The 18,910-nt window shown below is 36.6% G+C and overlaps 1 protein-coding gene and 1 long non-coding RNA gene across 4 annotated transcripts; one reads left to right on the forward strand and one right to left on the reverse strand.

Moving 5' to 3' along the window:
• Positions 1-730: 730 nt before the first annotated feature.
• Positions 731-14,320, reverse strand: LOC110917298 (protein LURP-one-related 10). Of its 3 annotated transcripts, none has more exons than XM_022161882.2 (3): positions 14,041-14,320; positions 13,732-13,962; positions 731-1,017 (listed from the first exon to the last, which is right to left on the reverse strand). In XM_022161882.2, the coding sequence occupies exons 1-3, from the start codon at positions 14,278-14,280 to the stop codon at positions 943-945; spliced, it is 546 nt and encodes a 181-aa protein (XP_022017574.1). In that variant the 5' UTR covers positions 14,281-14,320; the 3' UTR covers positions 731-942. The 3 variants fall into 3 exon arrangements, with proteins under 3 accessions (XP_022017574.1, XP_022017575.1, XP_022017573.1); XM_022161883.2 differs by lacking the exon at positions 731-1,017 and adding an exon at positions 11,687-11,991; XM_022161881.2 differs by lacking the exon at positions 731-1,017 and adding an exon at positions 12,123-12,432.
• On the forward strand, positions 4,400-5,424 carry LOC110917300. The gene is made up of 4 exons (XR_002580466.2): positions 4,400-4,602; positions 4,784-4,833; positions 4,907-4,978; positions 5,104-5,424. It is a non-coding gene; the product is annotated as an uncharacterized LOC110917300 (long non-coding RNA).
• Positions 14,321-18,910: the final 4,590 nt, after the last annotated feature.

An 18,910-nucleotide genomic window follows, 5' to 3' on the forward strand; every position in this document is an offset into this window, starting at 1 on the left:
ATAAAAACATCATTTTTAGAACTAATTTTTCCAACTTAAACCAAGATAAATAAAAGAAAGAAAATAAAGTTTTTGAAAACGTTTGGGGTGTTTAGCAGTTCCAAACGAGTTTTGTGTAAGGCTTGTTTTAGGACAAGTGATTCAAGGTTTTAATCTCCCCCCACACTTAAATTGCACATTGTCCCCAATGTGTACCAAAAAGGATTTATTTAGGTTGAGGGTATGTTTGGCATGGAGCTTTTAGAGGCTTTTAGGAGCTTCTAATTTTAAGCTTTTATGAAAAAGCTCATACTCAATAAAAAGTCTTGTTTAGTTGAAGGAGCTTGAAGCTTTTAGGTTAGGAGCTTTAAGCTTTTGGTTGAACGCTCCTACTAGTAGCGTTTAGAAGTAGTTACAAGGTTTTAAGGAAAAAATAACTATTTTAACCTCTAAATATAATAAACTTTTTAATGCACAAACTTTTAAAATTCTTAGTTATATGTCCATTTTGGTCATTTTATACATTTTATTAAAAGCTCCAGCTACTCTGCCAAATACCAAATATATCTAAAAAGCTATAGCTACTAGCTACCAGCTTCCAGCCACCGGCTACCAGCTTCCAACAACCAGCCACCAACTACCAGCTTCCAACCACCAGCCACCAGCTACTTTTACCAAACATAATGTCACACCCTAACTTTTGCGGAAGCGTGATTTGGTGTGACTTGCTTAATATCATTGCATTCAACCATAGCAAACAATTATATGATAAAACCAAGATGTTCATCCATAGATAGTTTTCAAAATAATACAACCGTCATTATTTAACACCAAACTAAGACTTCAAGTTTACATAACCACCTATTGTTTTAAGTTCTCTACTGGACTTCACAAAAGTTGCTTAACAAAACAAGGCTTCGAATCATGTATCCTATCAAAGATATAATACATGATCCAAACCCTTCAGCATTGGATGAAATCATTTATTGAAGATACATCTTGTAATCTTCTACGCCCGCCAGATCCATTCTTATTTCCCTGAAATACATGTAGTTTGAAAACATCAACAAAAGTTGAGCGAGTTCATGTGTTTTGTATGTGTGCGCGAACGACCTTGAAAACATTTGTAAGTATGTATGTATTTGTAAATTGGTATGAAGCAACAAGGAAACAGATCAATTAATGTGTAGCTAGTACATTAATATAAGTGACATGGTATAGGAAGCACTCAACCTTTTCTGCGTATTTCGTACCGGGCCCTCTGGCGAAACGACATAGTCATCACATGCGGCCAACTCGCAGGCCTATGGGGGGGCTCGCAACACCCAATAGATCTATCACTCATGCCCCTCGGTCCTTATACAAGGATTAATGGTCTTAAGTCAATCGCCTATCCATTCACATGATCTAGCAGTACATTCCTTAGCTAACCATACCACGTATAAACGTTTGTAAATAGTTTGTAACATGTACTTCACCCCCGAAGTTATAAAACTGAAAACAGTTAAAAGAAAAAAGGGACATGAACTCACAGTTTTGCGTTCTTCGTATCCAATGTAACTCAAAGCTTCCTCTAGAACGCACGACTACCTACATGCGTACTACGGTCCATTAGACGGGTAGGTCGTGCCTTGACCTAGTCTATACTATATTAAAAAGGAGAAGTGATGTACAAGATGGTAATTTTGCCATGCGTATCAATTTTAAAGCAACATGTACAAGGTGCTTAAATCCACGGAAATTGGAATTTCCACTAAATTTAAGACGCCTAAAAGGGCAATTGTGGGATTTAAGTGTGAGATTAGCATTGAGTATAATTGTAACCCACTACCACCTTTCATACCAATCGTCCAGCCTTCAATTAGTCGCTTCAATCCTCCCCTCCGTTTCCATCCCACCCTTGTTAAGCTATGGTTCATGATCAGAAAGAGAGAGGGAGAGAGAGAGAGAGAGAGAGAGCGACAATTCGGAAGCGCTTGGAAGCAAGATCGATTTAGAAGCAGGCCCGACAAGAAGCTAGCACGACGACAACGCTGTTGTTCAGGTTTCTAGGGTTTCAAATGTTGTGAAATTTGGGGATCTAGGTTTTCTAGGGTTTCGTATTTACTGGATGGTTGTCGACGATATGGTGCGAAACCCATCAGATTCAGACATTGATATAACTTTTTGATGTGGTTCAAAAGGTATGTGATTATCTGATTTCCAATTGTTGTAATTGTAATGCTTCCTAATCTTACTATTTAAATTCTTTTTGCAGTTCTGTATTTAGAGAGCTGCAAGCACATGATAAAGGATTTAAAGACTTTTGTGATGAATGTCAAAGCCAGAAGAGTGCAAGGCGTAATGAGTGGGTGGCTGCGAAGAAAAAGGTAATATCGTGTTTGCTTGCGTGTCGCCTTATGGAAGTTTCTAGAAACTAATTGTTTCTGTTTGATGTTATCAGGAGTTGGGCTTGTAGGTTGAGGAGATGCTGCTTCTTGAATCTTTATCAAAAGATTATTATGAATCTTGTTTGTTTTCACCATGTTGTTTTTATGGTTCTAATGTTGTTTGTTATTATGATGGAATGTTGTTAGAACATAGAATGTTTGCTTTTTGCGATTTTCTTTATGATGGAATGTTGTTTGTTGGCAAGTGAAACTGGTTTTTTGGTGCTTTTTTTGTTCTCGTTTCTAAGACATGTTTTAGACTCTGTTGTAGGTTAACGCCACCCTGCCAAATTAGTATTGGGGGCGTTACATACCACCCCCTTTAGTTATTTGAGGGGCGCCAATGCCCTCTTCCGCCAACTTAAGAATAGTCATTAAGCCCTTGAGAGATGGTCCCTCTCATTAGCTCGTGCAGTTGATCAAAATGGGCCCACAAATGATGAGGAACAAGCACCTTTATTAGCAACAGCAGAATGTCGTATTTGTCAAGAGGAAGATTCAGTTGATACTTTAGAGACTCCGTGTGCTTGCAACGGCAGTCTTAAGGTAATCTATAAGTCTATTGGTAATATGCAAGCTTTTATTTGTGGTTCTTAGTTTTGTACATGATTTTACGATTTTTATAAAGTTTTATGTTTATGCAGTATGCTCACAGGAAGTGTTTGGTGCAACGAAAAGGGTGACATCACTTGTGAAATATGCGACCAAGTAAGCTTCAATTATAACACTTTTGAACTTTTTAAAGTTTTTCATTGGTTTTGAATTTACTATAACCGTTTAAATATACAAGGGACAATGAAACTGGCAATTCAACCCCCTTTTTTAGAAAATAATATTAACAAATGGTATATTTATTAGTCTTAAAAAATGCATGCCAGTTTAGGGATAAACGTGGTGTTATTATTTTATACATTTTGCTTAATATTGATTATAGTTATGCATCCTTACCAACCTGGCTATATTGCTCCCCCTCCCTGACCTCGTTTGGAAGAGACTACTATTGATATCGGGTAATCCATTTTTTCTGTTTTTTTATAGAGTAAAATGTCATTTTCGTTTATGAGGTTTGGCTACTTTTGCGACTTTCGTCCTTGAGGTGCCTTTTTCATCCCCGAGGGACGAAAGTCGCAATGAATTGCCAACCTCAAGGATGAAAATGGCAGAAAAACCAATGGTGAAGGACTGAAATGCACAAAAAAGTCATTTTGGATGGAACAAGCAAATCAATTTAAAATATCTAAGACGTAAATGGGGGAGAGTACAGCCCTCTCCCGCTGACCCAAACAACAAAAAGGAACCACCACCATTAAACAAACATGCAATATAATCATTCGAGCTTTAAATTAGTCATGATGAGTAAATCTTGATTAATTGATTATAATAGATCTCTAAGTCAGTGGTGTAAATATTTTGTACATTTTTAGTGTAATTTTCTATGAGGCGGTTGCTATATATGGAGTAATTGTGGCAATTATTCTTTAAACAAAGCTGGAGAGTGTGCCATCATCACAGACATATGCTCCAGAATCCCTTAGAGCTGGATATGCAATATTTGCCTCTGGTATAATTGTTGGATTTGCAAACCTTGTTTGTGGGTATGTTATCTTACCTATTAGCAATATTTGCCTCTGGTATTACACTCATTGAATAAAGGAAATATTAAATAGTTACTAATCATTGCCTAAGGTGCACTTATGCGCTATGCGCATCACTTATGAGCACTTCTTTGGTTTTATGATGACGCGCATAACACCGGGATCATTCTTTCTTCATTTTACAGTAGTGTTACAAACCATAGGGCGAGTAGACTTAAGTTATATGCTCTCTTTTTTACTGTAGTTTTTTAACAGCATTATAAAACGTTTTAGCCACATTTTAACTGTTTTTACTGCATTTTTAGGCTTTTTTACAACATTTCAACTGCATTTTTTTACAACTTATAACAATATTTGACAGCATTTTAACTGCATCTTCCACTGTCTTACTGTTCGTAATTAGTTGGTTATCCAATGCACCATGAAGAGTAGTGGTAGAGTATGCGACATTCTTATCGGGGTCGGAATGTTGTGCGAATCCATTAACGATGAACAATACTTTTGAAAATGGGAGTGTCGAAGAATCGGAGGCCTCAAATCTTACGTTACCGGCGATCGCTCATCAAATCGCGACATCCTTCTCGGTTCAGATGCTTTCGGTATCATCTTACTTACTAATTATTTTCAATAACTTTTACTTTGCTACTTAATTGTAACCGTAGATTGTCAATTGTCATATTGGATAGGCAAGATGGAAATAATTTAGAAATTTTGGTAATTCATTAACCAACCGGCCCAATGTTGGTAATTGATTAACCAAAACTGTAATAATCGAAACAGGTCGAGTATTATTGATGGTTATGGCTCAAGACCGTTCCGAACCGCTCAACGTATGCTCTAAGTTAGTATTTGTCATTTTCTATCGGAATATTGTCTAGATTTTAATTTTATGAATGTATACAGAATTCTTAAAGGTGCTCATTTGGGAGGCAAATTGGCTGAGAATTTGGGAGCCTTCGTTTCCATCATATAAATGTAAGTTGCTATCAATATACATCATGATTGGTTAGTCTTGTCAAAATGTTACTAAATCGTTCTTATTAAATGCTTGAATTTTTTGTTATAGTTTTTTTTCTTTCTTTCTTTTTTTTTTGGTGTAGAGATCTCAGCACTAATCATATTGGAGACCAAATACCGTCAAACCTTCCACTTACCATTAAGAGCTATGTTTGTCCTTCTTCACATCATGGTTACAACACTTTCTATATGTAATTTTAAAAGTTAGAAATATATGTGAAATGTAGAAACAGGGGATAACATGGATACTAATCTTAATGAGTTAGAAACATGTAAAGTCAAGACCAATCTTTTTCATATCAAGTTGATGCTTTACTCACTTATTTGTACAAGATTATTAGTCATGATATTACTAAGTCTTGTAAGTGATTCATAACCAACATAAAATGAAACGAATGAGAAACTAAGGAACGTTTTCGACACCGCCGCAACGTACGGGTTCCCCACTAGTATTAATTAGTGTCTTTGAGTTACGTTTCAAAGTGTCTTCATTATTATTCCAAGTTATGTAATTATTTGTTAAAATAATAAATATTTTAACTTAAATTATATTTATTAAATTTTTGGGATAATTGTTAAAACAATATAATTTAACTTGATACTTCTCAAGTATTTATACATGTATTTCCTTCCCAAGGATGAGTGTATTTGTATTCGTATTCTTATACTTGCATATTTTTGCCATGTATTAGTGTCGTATTCCGGGGTGTATTTATACGTACGAAAACACGTATTTCTTGTAATTATTAAGTATCCTTATACTTAATGTTATATCAACTTTTCTAGAATAATATTTTTAGTAAGAATACATCAATATATATTTCCAAAATATATATAATTTAAGAATATTACTTGGAAAAATTACTTACAATTTTCCTTTGGCAAAAATATTTGTATTTTTATGTAAACTTCAAAAATAATATATTTTAAGTCTAACTTGGAAAATATATATACAAACTTATTTTTCTCCCAAATATAATATATTTGGTGTTTGTTTGGGAAAATATATATATTCCTTCCAAAAATAATATATCTTCTAATATTTCCAAGAAAATACATATTTTTATTCACCAAAAAATAATACATTTTCTTCTTGTAAAAAATATGATATAACTTTGTATTAATTGTGAAAATCATATTTTTGTTCTTTTGGTGTCCAAAATACTATTTACCAAAATATACACATGAATAATATTTCCGGAATATTTTGTAAGTTATATTCCTTTGTTCGGTTTGTCCAATATTTTGGGTATAATTTATATGTTCATTCTCTTGGAATTTTGGTAATATTTTGGATTGTAATTTCTTGGTATTTTGATGAGTTATATTATTTCATGTCCTAAAATAATATAACTAATACACACAATATACAAATAATCACACATGTGGTGTCATCTAAATATACATTTTCATAAATACATATTTAGTCACTTTTATTTATAAAAACCAACCTCCAATATTTATAATTTTTGTAACAAAAATTATGGCAAACTTTATGTGAAAATCCATGGTTTAAAATACACTTGTAAATATTTATTTAAAAAAAAATTTCCAAGTGTTTACTTTTTAGAAAAATTTTGCCATAGTTTCCCCTAAAAATGGAGGTTTCCATACGTTGAAGGTATATCATTTTCTTTTGTAAATCAACACAATCAATTCACCATCAACACTAAACAATCTTTACTTACCAATTTTGTCAAAAACAAGCATATACTACCACTTCATGAACTTGAATATTTATAAAAATATGTAATAACTTACTAGTGTATTTAGTAAGTGTTATAACCCTTTAAAGTGTGGTTGATTCTTTAAAAACATCATTTTTAAATAATTTAGATCTTTACAACTTATAGTCATATTTTCTAAAAATGTTTCTTCTTGGATTTTTCTTGTTACATAAATGTTTCTACACTTGTTTAACCACTAAAAATGAGGTTTATTTAGGTAAGAACCAAGATTAAGTAAAACTCGTATTTTAAACTTTGTTTCTTTGAAAAATCATCCATGAAATTTGAGATCTACAAGATTTATATCTTACTTTAATCATCATTTTAGAAGAAATCATTTTATTCATTCAAGTTCATGACTTTTGTGAGGATGATTCATTAATCTTTAACACTTTCATCCTCTCATATTGCTAGATTATGTTTTTAATCATGATCTAGCAAGATCATATGATGATCTACATCATTTACACAAGTAAACAACAATCAACAAGTGAATCAACGCATAAACAACATAGTTTCTTCATGATTTAAGCTTATGTTCAAGTTTTATTCTCTTGATTCTTAGTGTTCTTCAAGTTAATCATTATGTATCATTCTTTTAACCACTTGAAAGAGATGTAAAATAGAGTGTATGATGTTCTTACCACTAGCTCAAGGCTAGGGATGATCAAGAGAAGAAATAGAGTGGATAAAAGCAAATGGTGAAGGTCCTTCAACTTCCGAAAGCTCCAAGCTTCCTTATATGCCTTCTTACACCCTTGTATGTATGTAGATTGAATGGAAGATGAATGAAGAATGGTGGTTGTGTGGGAGTGGTCTTGGCTGTAGGTAAGGGGAGGAAGGAGAAGGAGACGGGTGTTGGTGATATGTGTTGCAAATGAAGGTTATGGTCTCATAGGTTATCTTATAACACTCCATCTCATAATTTTCCAATGGATTATATGTTTAAAAAGAAGAAACACAATCCATTTAATTAATCAAATAAAACCTTGGTGTGGGCCATATGTTGGTCGTCCACTAGGTGGGGGGGGGGGTCTTAGGCTAGGTTCCAACTAGTAATTAGTTAAGTTAGTTACAATTTAAGTATCTAGTTAAGGATTTAGTTACTAGTTGTTATGTGATGTGTTATGATGTAAGGGAACTATAACTAGCTTGGTAATGTTAAAACAGTGCTTCTAGTGAAAATTTGGTGTTTCGGGTAGTGTCCGGTTGTTCGGTTGTTTACCGGTTCGTTAAGGTGCTAAACTATTCAGTTTAGTGTGCTTTATGTTACCTTTTGTGACAGTTTTGATTCCCGACACTTAGGAAAGTATTCAGGACCATTTAAGCATATTTCTGCATGATATAAATGCGTTTAAATGCTGAATTTGCTGATTTTTCTGCAGAATTCTGCAGTTTATGTGAGTTTTAGGCACTTTCCGGCACTTAAACTATCACTAGGAAGACAGTTTTGTGATCCTTACTTTCCTACACACTATACTAGTGTAATACTTGGTTTCTGGATCATTCTGTATCTCAATACATTGTCTGTCTATCTACTGAACTCTGTTAGCATTTTTCTGATTTGCCGGATAACTGTGCTAACTGTGTTTCGTGCATCATTTGAGTCAATAAAGTTCTCATGCAATAATGACATGACGTTAAGCAATATATGATGCACATGTATGTATATGGTAATAATCAGAAGTCAATTCAAGTAATTAATTGTAATTTAGCACAGTCATTAAGCACTAATTATTATTTAATAATTGTACGGATGTATGCAAATCTTACAGTTGTCACACATACCCTAAATATATTCATTCAAAAAAAAAAAGATTTTCTTAAGAACTCATAACCATTATCATGACTTCCATGCATTATATCATAAGTGGTCTCTATTTCTCCAACCAATTTTCTTTTCTTTAATTCGACCATCAAATTTCTCGGTTTCAACCACAGTAGTTCTTTCACATATGATATATAAATAACGAGTTCAGTTAACGTATAAAATGGCTTAACGTACGAACTGTACGCGACTGTATTTTTAACGTGCGCGCGATTTAATTCTTCAACATGCGATTTGGGTATTTTTTACACCATGCGAATTTTGATTATAACATGCAAAAAAAGTGTTTTTTAACATGCGAATTTCAAATCATTTGAAGATTTATGCAGAACTGATGGAGCTCTGGGCGATATTGGCGATTTGGTGAAACCCTAGACGATCATGCCAATCTCTGATCTCGATTGATCTTGGTTAGTATCTAAGGAATTCGATTTAACCTTAATCGTTCTTTAGTTCTAATCACTTGAAGTCAGATTAGGGTTCGAGTTCTAGGGTTCCATTCTTTTGAAGTTAGCGGCTGTTTTCATTAATCTGTTGATTAGGGTTCCGTATTCTCAATCCAAGTGTGGCTGACAAAGAGAGTTTGTGTTTTACGAGTGGCTACATAAATTTTCTTTGTCTGATTCTTTGTTTTCTTGATCGAGGTTGTCTCTTACGGCTGCTAGGGTTTGCTTTGTGTCAACCGCCTGTTGTCTAATTTCAGCCGTCATACATATTATAGTTTAATCAGATTGCGTGACATCTGATTAGTGGTTGATCTTGAACGAATTTCGGGTGACGGCTGCTAGGGTTTGGTCTATATTGGAATGGATGACTGTAACAGTTCTGGTGGAAACCAACCGGATATTCGTGGGAAGCCGCGACCATCGTTTGACGAAATTGATGCACATTTTCTTGATGTTGATGGGAACACATTGCAGCCAAAGCGTGGTGTAATGATTGGAACACAAAATGACCCTAAGCCTTCAAACATCATCGATGATCTCACAAAGGTCACAGTTCCGGTTCGCTTGGAAAAACGTGATGTTGAAAAATCAGACAACTTTTGGGATTTCCCTAGCAAGTATACGCCGAAATCAGACCTATTTGGTGCATCTTTCTCGGCTGACAACAGGGTTGTCCAAGGTAAAACTTCGGGGCCTGCAGAACCTGTTTCCTTCGCTCACATTGTAAAGAATACAAAGGAGAAGGTTAAAGTGAATTTTCGGGCGATGGAATCTGCCGAGAAAGTTGATGGTGCTGATGTTGTTATTCCATTGTCGTCGGTTCAACAAGTTACTGATAGGTATGCTAACACTTTGTTTGGATATTTTCTGGGTAAACAGTTGGCATTTCCTGTGGTCGATTACTTTGCTAAAAACAACTGGGCTAAATATGGTCTATCCCAGCTCATGATGAATGCAAACGGGTTTTTTTTCTTTAAGTTTTGGTCTAAGGAAGGGATGAATCAAATGCTAGAGGATGGGCCTTGGTTAATCAGAAGTGTTCCCATTATTTTGAAGGAGTGGTCGCCCTCTATCAAGATGGAAAAAGAGGACATTAAAGTGGTTCCAGTTTGGGTCAAGATGCATGATGTGCCGTTAGAGGCATTTACTGAGGATGGACTTAGCTTGGTTGCCTCTATGATTGGGACACCTAAGATGTTGGATACGTATACTGCCTCGATGTGTGCTGAATCTTGGGGTAGGAGTAGCTATGCTAGAGCGCTTATTGAAGTGCAAGCGGGGGCTGAGTTAAAAAAGAGTGTTACTGTTGCTATCCCATCTATGGATGGGAGTGGGTATTCAAAGGTGGAAGTCAAGATTGATTATGATTGGGAGCCTCTAAGGTGCTCCTCTTGTTGTGTGTTTGGTCATGATGACAGCTTGTGCCCGAAGAACATTCAGGTATCTTCTAGTGGGGATGCTGAAAAGAATAATGATGAATTTCAGGTTGTAGGGGGCAAGAAGAAGAAAGTGAACAACCAAGGCATCCACATGAAAAATCAGAAGCCTAAGGTAGTTTACAGGCCAATTGTTAACCCTAAACCAAAATCGTCCTTAAAGAGCCCGATGCAGAATCAGGTTTCAACGTCCAACCCGTTTGACATTCTGAGGGATGATACTGGTAATCAGGGAGGTACCACTGTGGGTCGCGTGGAGAAGAAAACGTCGAGTAACAGGCAGGAATCGGATGAGGAGGAGGTTGAAGAAGTATATAATGAAACTAGTGCATTTATGACATCGGGTACTCATCCTTCCTCTTCGAAAGCAGGGGCAAGCACCTCTTCTACCAAGTTCTCTAATGGATAGGCTGTCTGCTTTTCGTCTGAAGGGGCTGCTGTTTTGTGGCTTCTTTATTTTCGATGATGGTGGTTGAGGATTATGTTTTATGGTTTTTTGCATGTGTGTCTACTAGATGTCGTGTCATGATGTATAGTAGACTAGGTTATGGGGTGTCTTAGGTCTTTGGTTGTTGGTTTTTGTGTTTGTTTTACATATATGGGGCATGTCCTGTATATGAACTAGTGTGGAACTCATCCTCACTACTTGTACTTATTTGTGGTTGCATTTTAATAGAATCACCGGGATAACCCTTTACCCAAAAAAAAAAAAATTTCAAATCATTTGTAAAACATGCGAATTCTTGAGAAAAGGAATTTTCTTGTAACATGCGAAATTTATTATTTTTTAACATAACGTGCGTAATTGATATCGCGTACTAAAAATAAAAAAAAAAAACTCCTAAAAAAAAACTTAAACAACCACCATCACCCAAAAACCTAAACCCCCCACCCCCACCCACCCCCTCCCCCATCACCCACCCAAAAAAAAAAAAAATTGCAGAGGGGTGGGGGTAGGGGTTTAGGTTTTTGGGTGGTGGTGGGGGTGGGTGTTTAGTTTTTTTTAGGTTTTTTTTTTTTTTTTTTTTTTGGGGGGGGGGGGGTTGGGGGGGTAGGTTTTTGGGTGGTGGTGGGGTTGGGTAGGGGTGGGTGTTTAGGTTTTTGATGGTGATGTAGTGGGTTTAGTTTTAGGTTATTGGATATCTTACACTTCTTACAATTAGGAGACTTTGTAAAATAACTTGACCCGAAAGTACCCCCATATAAAGGATTATCACAATGGGGTAGAAAACTGGATTTGCAGAAGAAGGGAGTTCATTGTCGGTAGCATTACCGATCTCTCGTGAACGTTACGTTTTGATGTTGGATAGAGATCACCATTGATACTAGCAGTCCCTAACTTTCCATCCAACAACTTCTGTTGGAATCCTAGATATTGTCAATACAAGATATTGTCAATACAATGACAATATGTAGCCAACTTGAAAAGACTTGGAATACATTGTCAATGCTATCAGTGATGATCCCCTTTGTGATACAACTCCACTGTTCCAAATTTTTACGCCTTTGTGATGAACCTTTGAGTAGGGTACCTCTTCAAAAAAAAAAAAAAAAAAGTAAAAAAAAAAACCCACCAAATTTCAAAACAAACCACTTGGAAGCCAAGTAGGATTGATAGAACTAAAACCTATGATCTTGTTATCTTCCTAGCAAATACCGTATAAATGAGACTAAAAAAGGGAAATAAATGAATTGAATGTCATAGAGATTCAGATAAATAAAGAAATTTATCCTAAGATGAATTTAGGTATGGTAAATGTAAGTAATACAACTAGGGACCCATTCCACCAAAAGCTGATTCAATGATGCCATCAGTAACTACTTCGATAACTCTATCTCTCATTGTGGTGCTTTTGGTAGCGTCCACAATCGCAATAAGTGCCACCACGAACGCATAGTCCACATTAGCAAAAACTTCCAACATGAATCTGTCCTTAACGAACCTTTCATTCACTGACACTTCCATTGTGCGCATCTACAAGATTAGATCTTCTATCAATCTATTCCATGGTTACTTTGGGGTTATACCCTCAAGTTTTATTTAAATCAACATTGTCTAAGAATTTGTCAAAGAGGTAAAGAGGCCTATTAAAGTTTTTGTTACGTTTCATAATTCTATTAGTGGTAAAAGGCAATTGGCGAAAAATGGCCCATGCAACATGTCAAGCTACCTTTTCCTAAAACCACATCAATTTATTGATTCCCTTGGGCCCTGGACGCATGCCTCGAACGGGAACCGTCACGTCACCGGTGCAAGTTTCATCATAGTTGAATTATGTCATGTCATCTTATTATTTTCTGAATTTGTCAATGTTCATGGAATAAAAATCAGGAAAATAACGAAAAATCAACTTTGACCAAACCCTTTTTACAAAATAAACATGTGAAGTGGATAAGGTTAGGGAACACACGAAATTCATTAAGTTCGGAACCTGACAGCGTCTAAAAATAGACTCTTAAATCATGGTGGCCCCACTCAAATATCCAAAAGGAAATAACCAGCTGTTTAAAAGTCTATACATACTCTTTATCTGTTCATGCATCTTACATTTAGACTCTACAACTAAAGAGTCTAATCTAAGCTTTTAAATGGAGAGGCAAAACTTTTAATTGAAGCCGATAAGCCTAGATTCTACATTTGATCCTAGTCGCTTTAGTTAAAAGCTTAGCTTCCTCGGTTGTACACTCTAAATTTCAGACGCATGTACTAATTAAAGAGTCTATCTAGACTCTTTAAACATATGGTTATTTTCTGTTGTATATTAGGGTGGGCCACCATAGTTTAAGAGTTTATTTTAGATGGTTCGGTCACATGTAAAGTTCTGAACTCAATGAATTTTCGTATGTTCTGTAACCTTAGCCGCTTCACATGTTTATTTTGGTAAAAATAGCTTGGTCAAAGTTCATTTTCGTAGTTTTCCCATAAAAATTCTTGGTCAATCCTCATTTCTTAATAATTATGGTCAAATGTTTATTTTCGTGAAATTCCCAAATTTTCATATGTTGGCTTGGCCTTGGTTAAATATTTTTTGCTTAACTCAGTTTTTGCTCAGTTTGATTGTTAAAACTTGAAGAAAAAAAAGGTATTGATGTAAACTGCACCAAATAATGATGATAAGTTGGGCTTAAAAGATTTAATGTGCACAATAAAATATAAAAGTTGGGGTTACTTTAGCGAGCAAAACGAGCAAGCTTCGAGCTACAAGATTAATGGAATATGATATTTACGGAAATTAAATTACCAAAAAGACGTGTAAAATGTTGAAAAATTTACCTGCGCGATTATATTTGACACATCTCCCATATATATCGTGCAGTTTCTCTTGGACCAACTTCCTTTGATCAAGAAATCCCATGGATCCTTCTTTCTTTTCTTGTTCGCCAAGAACACATGAACATTAGTTCTAGATCCTACGACATGTGCCGCTTGTGTGCTAAATATCATATCTGATTTCGCTATACTGTCGCCTAAATATACTTTCCATTGCTTATGTCCACTCATCAACTGCAGAACAAATGAAACATCAGTTCATGTCGGTTGTCTAATCAAACCTTCAAAGATTACTAAAAGATTAGAGATCACCTTGTCTCGGACCATCGCAATAGGTCTATCATCGGCATGGAGAAGCAACAGTTGATGATGGAAAATAGTGTTGCACTCTTTGGCTTTGAGCATTACTTTATGGTTAATATCTGTGACCAGAAGGCTGCCTTTTGAATTTGTTTCCACTATAACTTCAAGTGGATTTGGGATTATGAACTCAGGCCCTATCACGCAAACTGGAGTGACTGCAGGTTCATCCACAGGCTGAGCCATCGTCATCGCATACGTAAAGATAAAGTGAGTTTGTCGTCAAAGTGAATATGAGTTTAAAAACTGTAATAAGATGCCATTATTGACCACTATTAGGGAGTTTATTTCAATTGGATATAACATTGTTTAATGCACAAATTTTGACCAAGATTAAGCGAGAAGAAATTTGTATGTATCATCATGGTGAAGTGATGTATGGATTCTTTAATCAATTGGTTGAGGGTCAAATTTTACAAATGATATGTGTGGTGAGATTTTAGCGCTAAAAAAAACTTTGCATTTACATATCGAGGGTCAGACGGTTAAAGGCTGATCTAAGGGGGGACGGGGCGCCCCATTGTGTGCTTGTGGTTACGCGTGTAACATAACGAAACACCGCCGCCACCCGTTATCATCACGCGTGGTGATGATAACGCGTTGTGTACATCGTGCGTTTTATTTTAAGTTGTTTTGTTTTGTTGTGAATGATTTTGATGATGGAGATGAGTGTGTGGTGAGTGATGAGCATTTCCCCTAAAATCCATCACTAGTGATGGAATAAAGCTCGATGACATGGCGAAAATTTATTGGATGTTGTGAGTGACGAGTGTGTGGTGAGTGATGGGCGGCCCTACCCCTTAAGAAGAAAGTTACCAAAAAGTGTTTTTTTAAAAGATTACCAAAATTAGATAAGTTTACTAAAGAAAAATATATATTGTTTTTTTACGAGAAAAATGCTCGGATAGTTCCTGTGGTTTGCCCTTTTTCATCTTTAGTCCCTACTTTCTAAAATTATAGCTATAGTCCCTAACTTTTGCAATTTCGTTCGCGGATAGTCCCTGGCACGGATGGAGGTTAGTTTTTGATGTTAAGCATGTTTGAAATTACTAAAATGCCCCACCTTTTTCCTACCCCACCCCAATCCCTCTCCCCTTTCTCTCTTCCTCTTTGTCTGCAACAATCAAACCACCACCACCACCCTCTCTCCAGTCACCACCCACATGTTTTTCCATTCAAGAACTAATTTCCTCTGTTAAATTTAAACATTCAAGTAAGTTTTACACTTTTGTAAAGTTGAGTTGTAGTAATCTATTTGAATCTGAATCAATTAGGTTTATGTATAACTTATTACATAAATTTCATAGATGTTTTATTATGAAACCTATTTAATTAATATTTCAGATTCATTTCGTTTGTCACCAATTAAAGTTTTAGGTGTTGTCTAAAGTCGGAGGAAGTTTATGGAAGCGATGGGTGGAAGGTCTGCCAAATTGCGGAAGCACTGATCCTATTAAATTGAATGTTTCTTTGCATAAACATTTTTTATCCTTAGTTTTCTGGCATTATATTTCACATTTTTTTTACTGTAGGGCAATACATTCCTGGAACAAAGAAGATGTCTCATGGAATGAAGAACCCATGGGATCGGGCATATGTTATTACGTATTTGAAGCAGTCAACTACTTGATTTCATTGATGGTCCTTTTATTCCCTGTAAAGAGGCCCAAGAAAAGTGTGGGAAAATATTCTATCTGTATCTACAAAGTATTACTACGTTTTTTGTTGCAAAATCCATGAAAATGTGATTCATACATATTCTATCTTATTTAATTGAATAGAAAAACATGTGGGTGATGGCCAGAGAGAGGATGGGTGGTGGTGAAGGCTGAGGTGGCTGGAGAGAGGGTGATGGTGGTAAAAATCGCATAAAGTTGCGTCGTTCGCGGTTTCAATCCGTTTTTCGATCCGATTTCAACTACGGATATTAAACTTTAATTACAGAGCTAAATATATTGAAAAATTTAAGTTTTGAAGGTAACACGCGTGTTCGATGCTTCCGTGTTGTTGCTGGTGCGTTCCTGCGGTCGCGTTTTTGTTCACGTTTGCGTTTTGTGATGTACGGAAGCACGATAAATTCGCAGAAACTAAATTTATGAACATAAAATATTCGTATAAAAATTTGTACTCGTCAGCGTTGTCAGTATTTTGTTCGGTTTCAATTCGTTGCCGTTTAACGTTTAACAGGTTTCTCCGTAAACCACCGTTCGCGCACTGTAAAGTCGGATAAACGTTCCTAGGCACTCCAAAGGCCCAATTAAGTTAATCTATGCCTTAAAACTATTAATTACCGTCCTAAACTTTTGTTAATCATGTAATTAGAGCCGTAAATCACCGGTTGTCACACTCGGGTCAAGCCTTGAGTCAAGATCATGAGATCTCGAGCCGCAACCTACCCGGTCTCGAGTCCCCTGTTGTGTGATGTCTGGTTTCGAGTTGTCACTAAGTGGTCTCGAGTCGCAACCGTAGGTTTCAACTCGCAACCATTGCTGATGTTTCCAGAACCCTTATTCAGATTAGTACGAACCAATCACATTACCTTAACATGTTTTATTCTACCGTACAATCACCAAATCAGATCAAAACACGACAATTCCAAATATTCATAGCACCTTCAAATAGTTCATCATGTTCATTAATCAAAATAGATCTAATCCAACCTTTTATAACACTGTTTTATTCATTAAATCCAGCAGGAACACATGTAGTCATTTTCACCACAACATACATCCTAAATATCATCAAGCCAACACTGTTTCATTAAATCAAAGCTACATCAACAGAAGCATGTGCATTCATTCTACACAAGGAATCATGATAACACACACAGTCATTTCGTGGGAAAAATCATCAACCAAACCAACACATAACTCGATTCCTAACTATCATCAAGGACTATCATTCATCAAACAGATTCATATTCAAGCATTCAACATATAAATCATCAGTTCATCACCTTATTTATCAATAAATCATGTATATCATTCACCACAAAAAAAAATCTTCATTCAATATTAGCAGTGCACTAACCGGGTATTATACGACTCAAAGGTGTGCAAGAAGATGATAAAATGAAGCTTCCAAAATAATAATTGCTAGCCTTTTCGAGTGTAAGATTTCCGCCGAGATCCAAAGAAGGAAGAGAGTATTGGGTGGATTTTTAGGGTTTCTAGAGAGAGGAGTGTGTGTGTGTGTGTGTGTGAGAGAGAGAGAGAGAGAGAGAGAGGAGAGAATGGGGGAATGTTTGGGATTTGATGTAAATGATTACTGCCAAAAGTGGCAATGTCGGCTGATTAGGAGGCTTATATAGCCTTCCCAAGATGTCGTATCCCACATAGGGTTGAGCGGTTTCGAGTGGGCTCGGATTTTTGGGCCAGGTCATGAAGGCATGGCCCAAGAGCCATCAATGAGAGGAGTTGGAACCAGCTGAGGCCCAACTCGAGAGAAGAAGGTTTCGAGTCGAAACCGAGAGGTTTCGACCTCACATATATACATAATTCACAAATATTATCACATAACAATTACACATTATCACGTAATACACATAGTAAATAAATCATAGATTTTTATTAAATAGCTTCACATATTTTTATAATGCAAGAAGGTTGTTCGGGAAAACCCGAAGTGTCACATTATCCTCAAGTTTTAAGAACTTTCGTCCCGAAAGTTACAGCCCAGCCACTGACGAGCTAATGAGTTACAATGTTTTCCCGGGGTGTCATATCATCCCCCTGTGGGTTTGGAATTTCGTCCTTAAATTCTGCTATAGCTTCAGTGCTGGGAGTTTCGTTTGCAAACAACTGGGGATACTTGCGCCTCATCTGGTCTTCCCATTCCCAGGTAAACTCTAGGCCACGGCGTGAGTTCCAACGAACTCGAACGATAGGTATCTTGCTACGTTTGAGGGTCTTGGTCTCTTGATCCATGATCTCAACCGGTTCCTCAACGAAGCATAGTTGATCGTCAATAGTGAGTTCCTTGAAAGGAACAACGAGTGTTTCGTTTGATAATCACTTCTTCATATTAGACACGTGAAAGACGTTGTGTACTGCACTCAGCTCTTCAGGCAAGTTTAGTCTGTAAGCTACCTTACGGATCCTCTCGGTAATTTCGAATGGTCCAACGTATCGTGGATTAAGCTTGCCCCTTTTTCCAAAACGTACCATACCCTTCTAGGGTGAAACTTTAAGTAAAACCGGGTCCCTAACTTGGAATTCTAGAGGTTTCCTACGCTTGTTAGCGTAGCTTTTCTGACGGTCTCGAGCTGCCGCCATGTGTTGTCTGATTTGGGCAATCTCATCCATAGTGTTGAGTACAAGTTCTGGTCCGGTAATTTGGCTTTCGTCAACTTCCGCCCAGCACAAAGGTAACCGGCATTTACGACTGTACAATGCCTCGAATGGTGCTGCCTGAATGCTAGTGTGGTAGCTGTTGTTGTAAGAGAATTCTACCAGCAGTATCGAGTAGCGAGACTTGTGTGCTTTGTCCATCACAAGCTCTCAGAGATTTCCGTAGGATGGAACCCAGATACGGTCCATGAAGTAGTGAATGTCGTCGTCTTTAAGCTCGAGCTGTTTTTCCATGCCTCGCATCGATTCAGCTAGAAGGTTCTCCGCCTTCAGGGCTTCGACTTGAGCGCTTCGGATCTGGTTAGGAAGGTTCGAATGAATAGTAAGCGGTAAGGCACGGACACTCTTAGGTTTGGTCTCTTTCCTGCTGAGGGAATCAGTTACAACATTAGCCTTGCCTGGGTGATACTAGATCGCGCACTCGTAGTCATTAAGGAGCTCGACCCATCGGTGTTGCCGCATATTGAACTCCT

Source organism: Helianthus annuus, chromosome 16, assembly GCF_002127325.2.
Source record: "Helianthus annuus cultivar XRQ/B chromosome 16, HanXRQr2.0-SUNRISE, whole genome shotgun sequence".
NCBI lineage: Eukaryota > Viridiplantae > Streptophyta > Magnoliopsida > Asterales > Asteraceae > Helianthus > Helianthus annuus.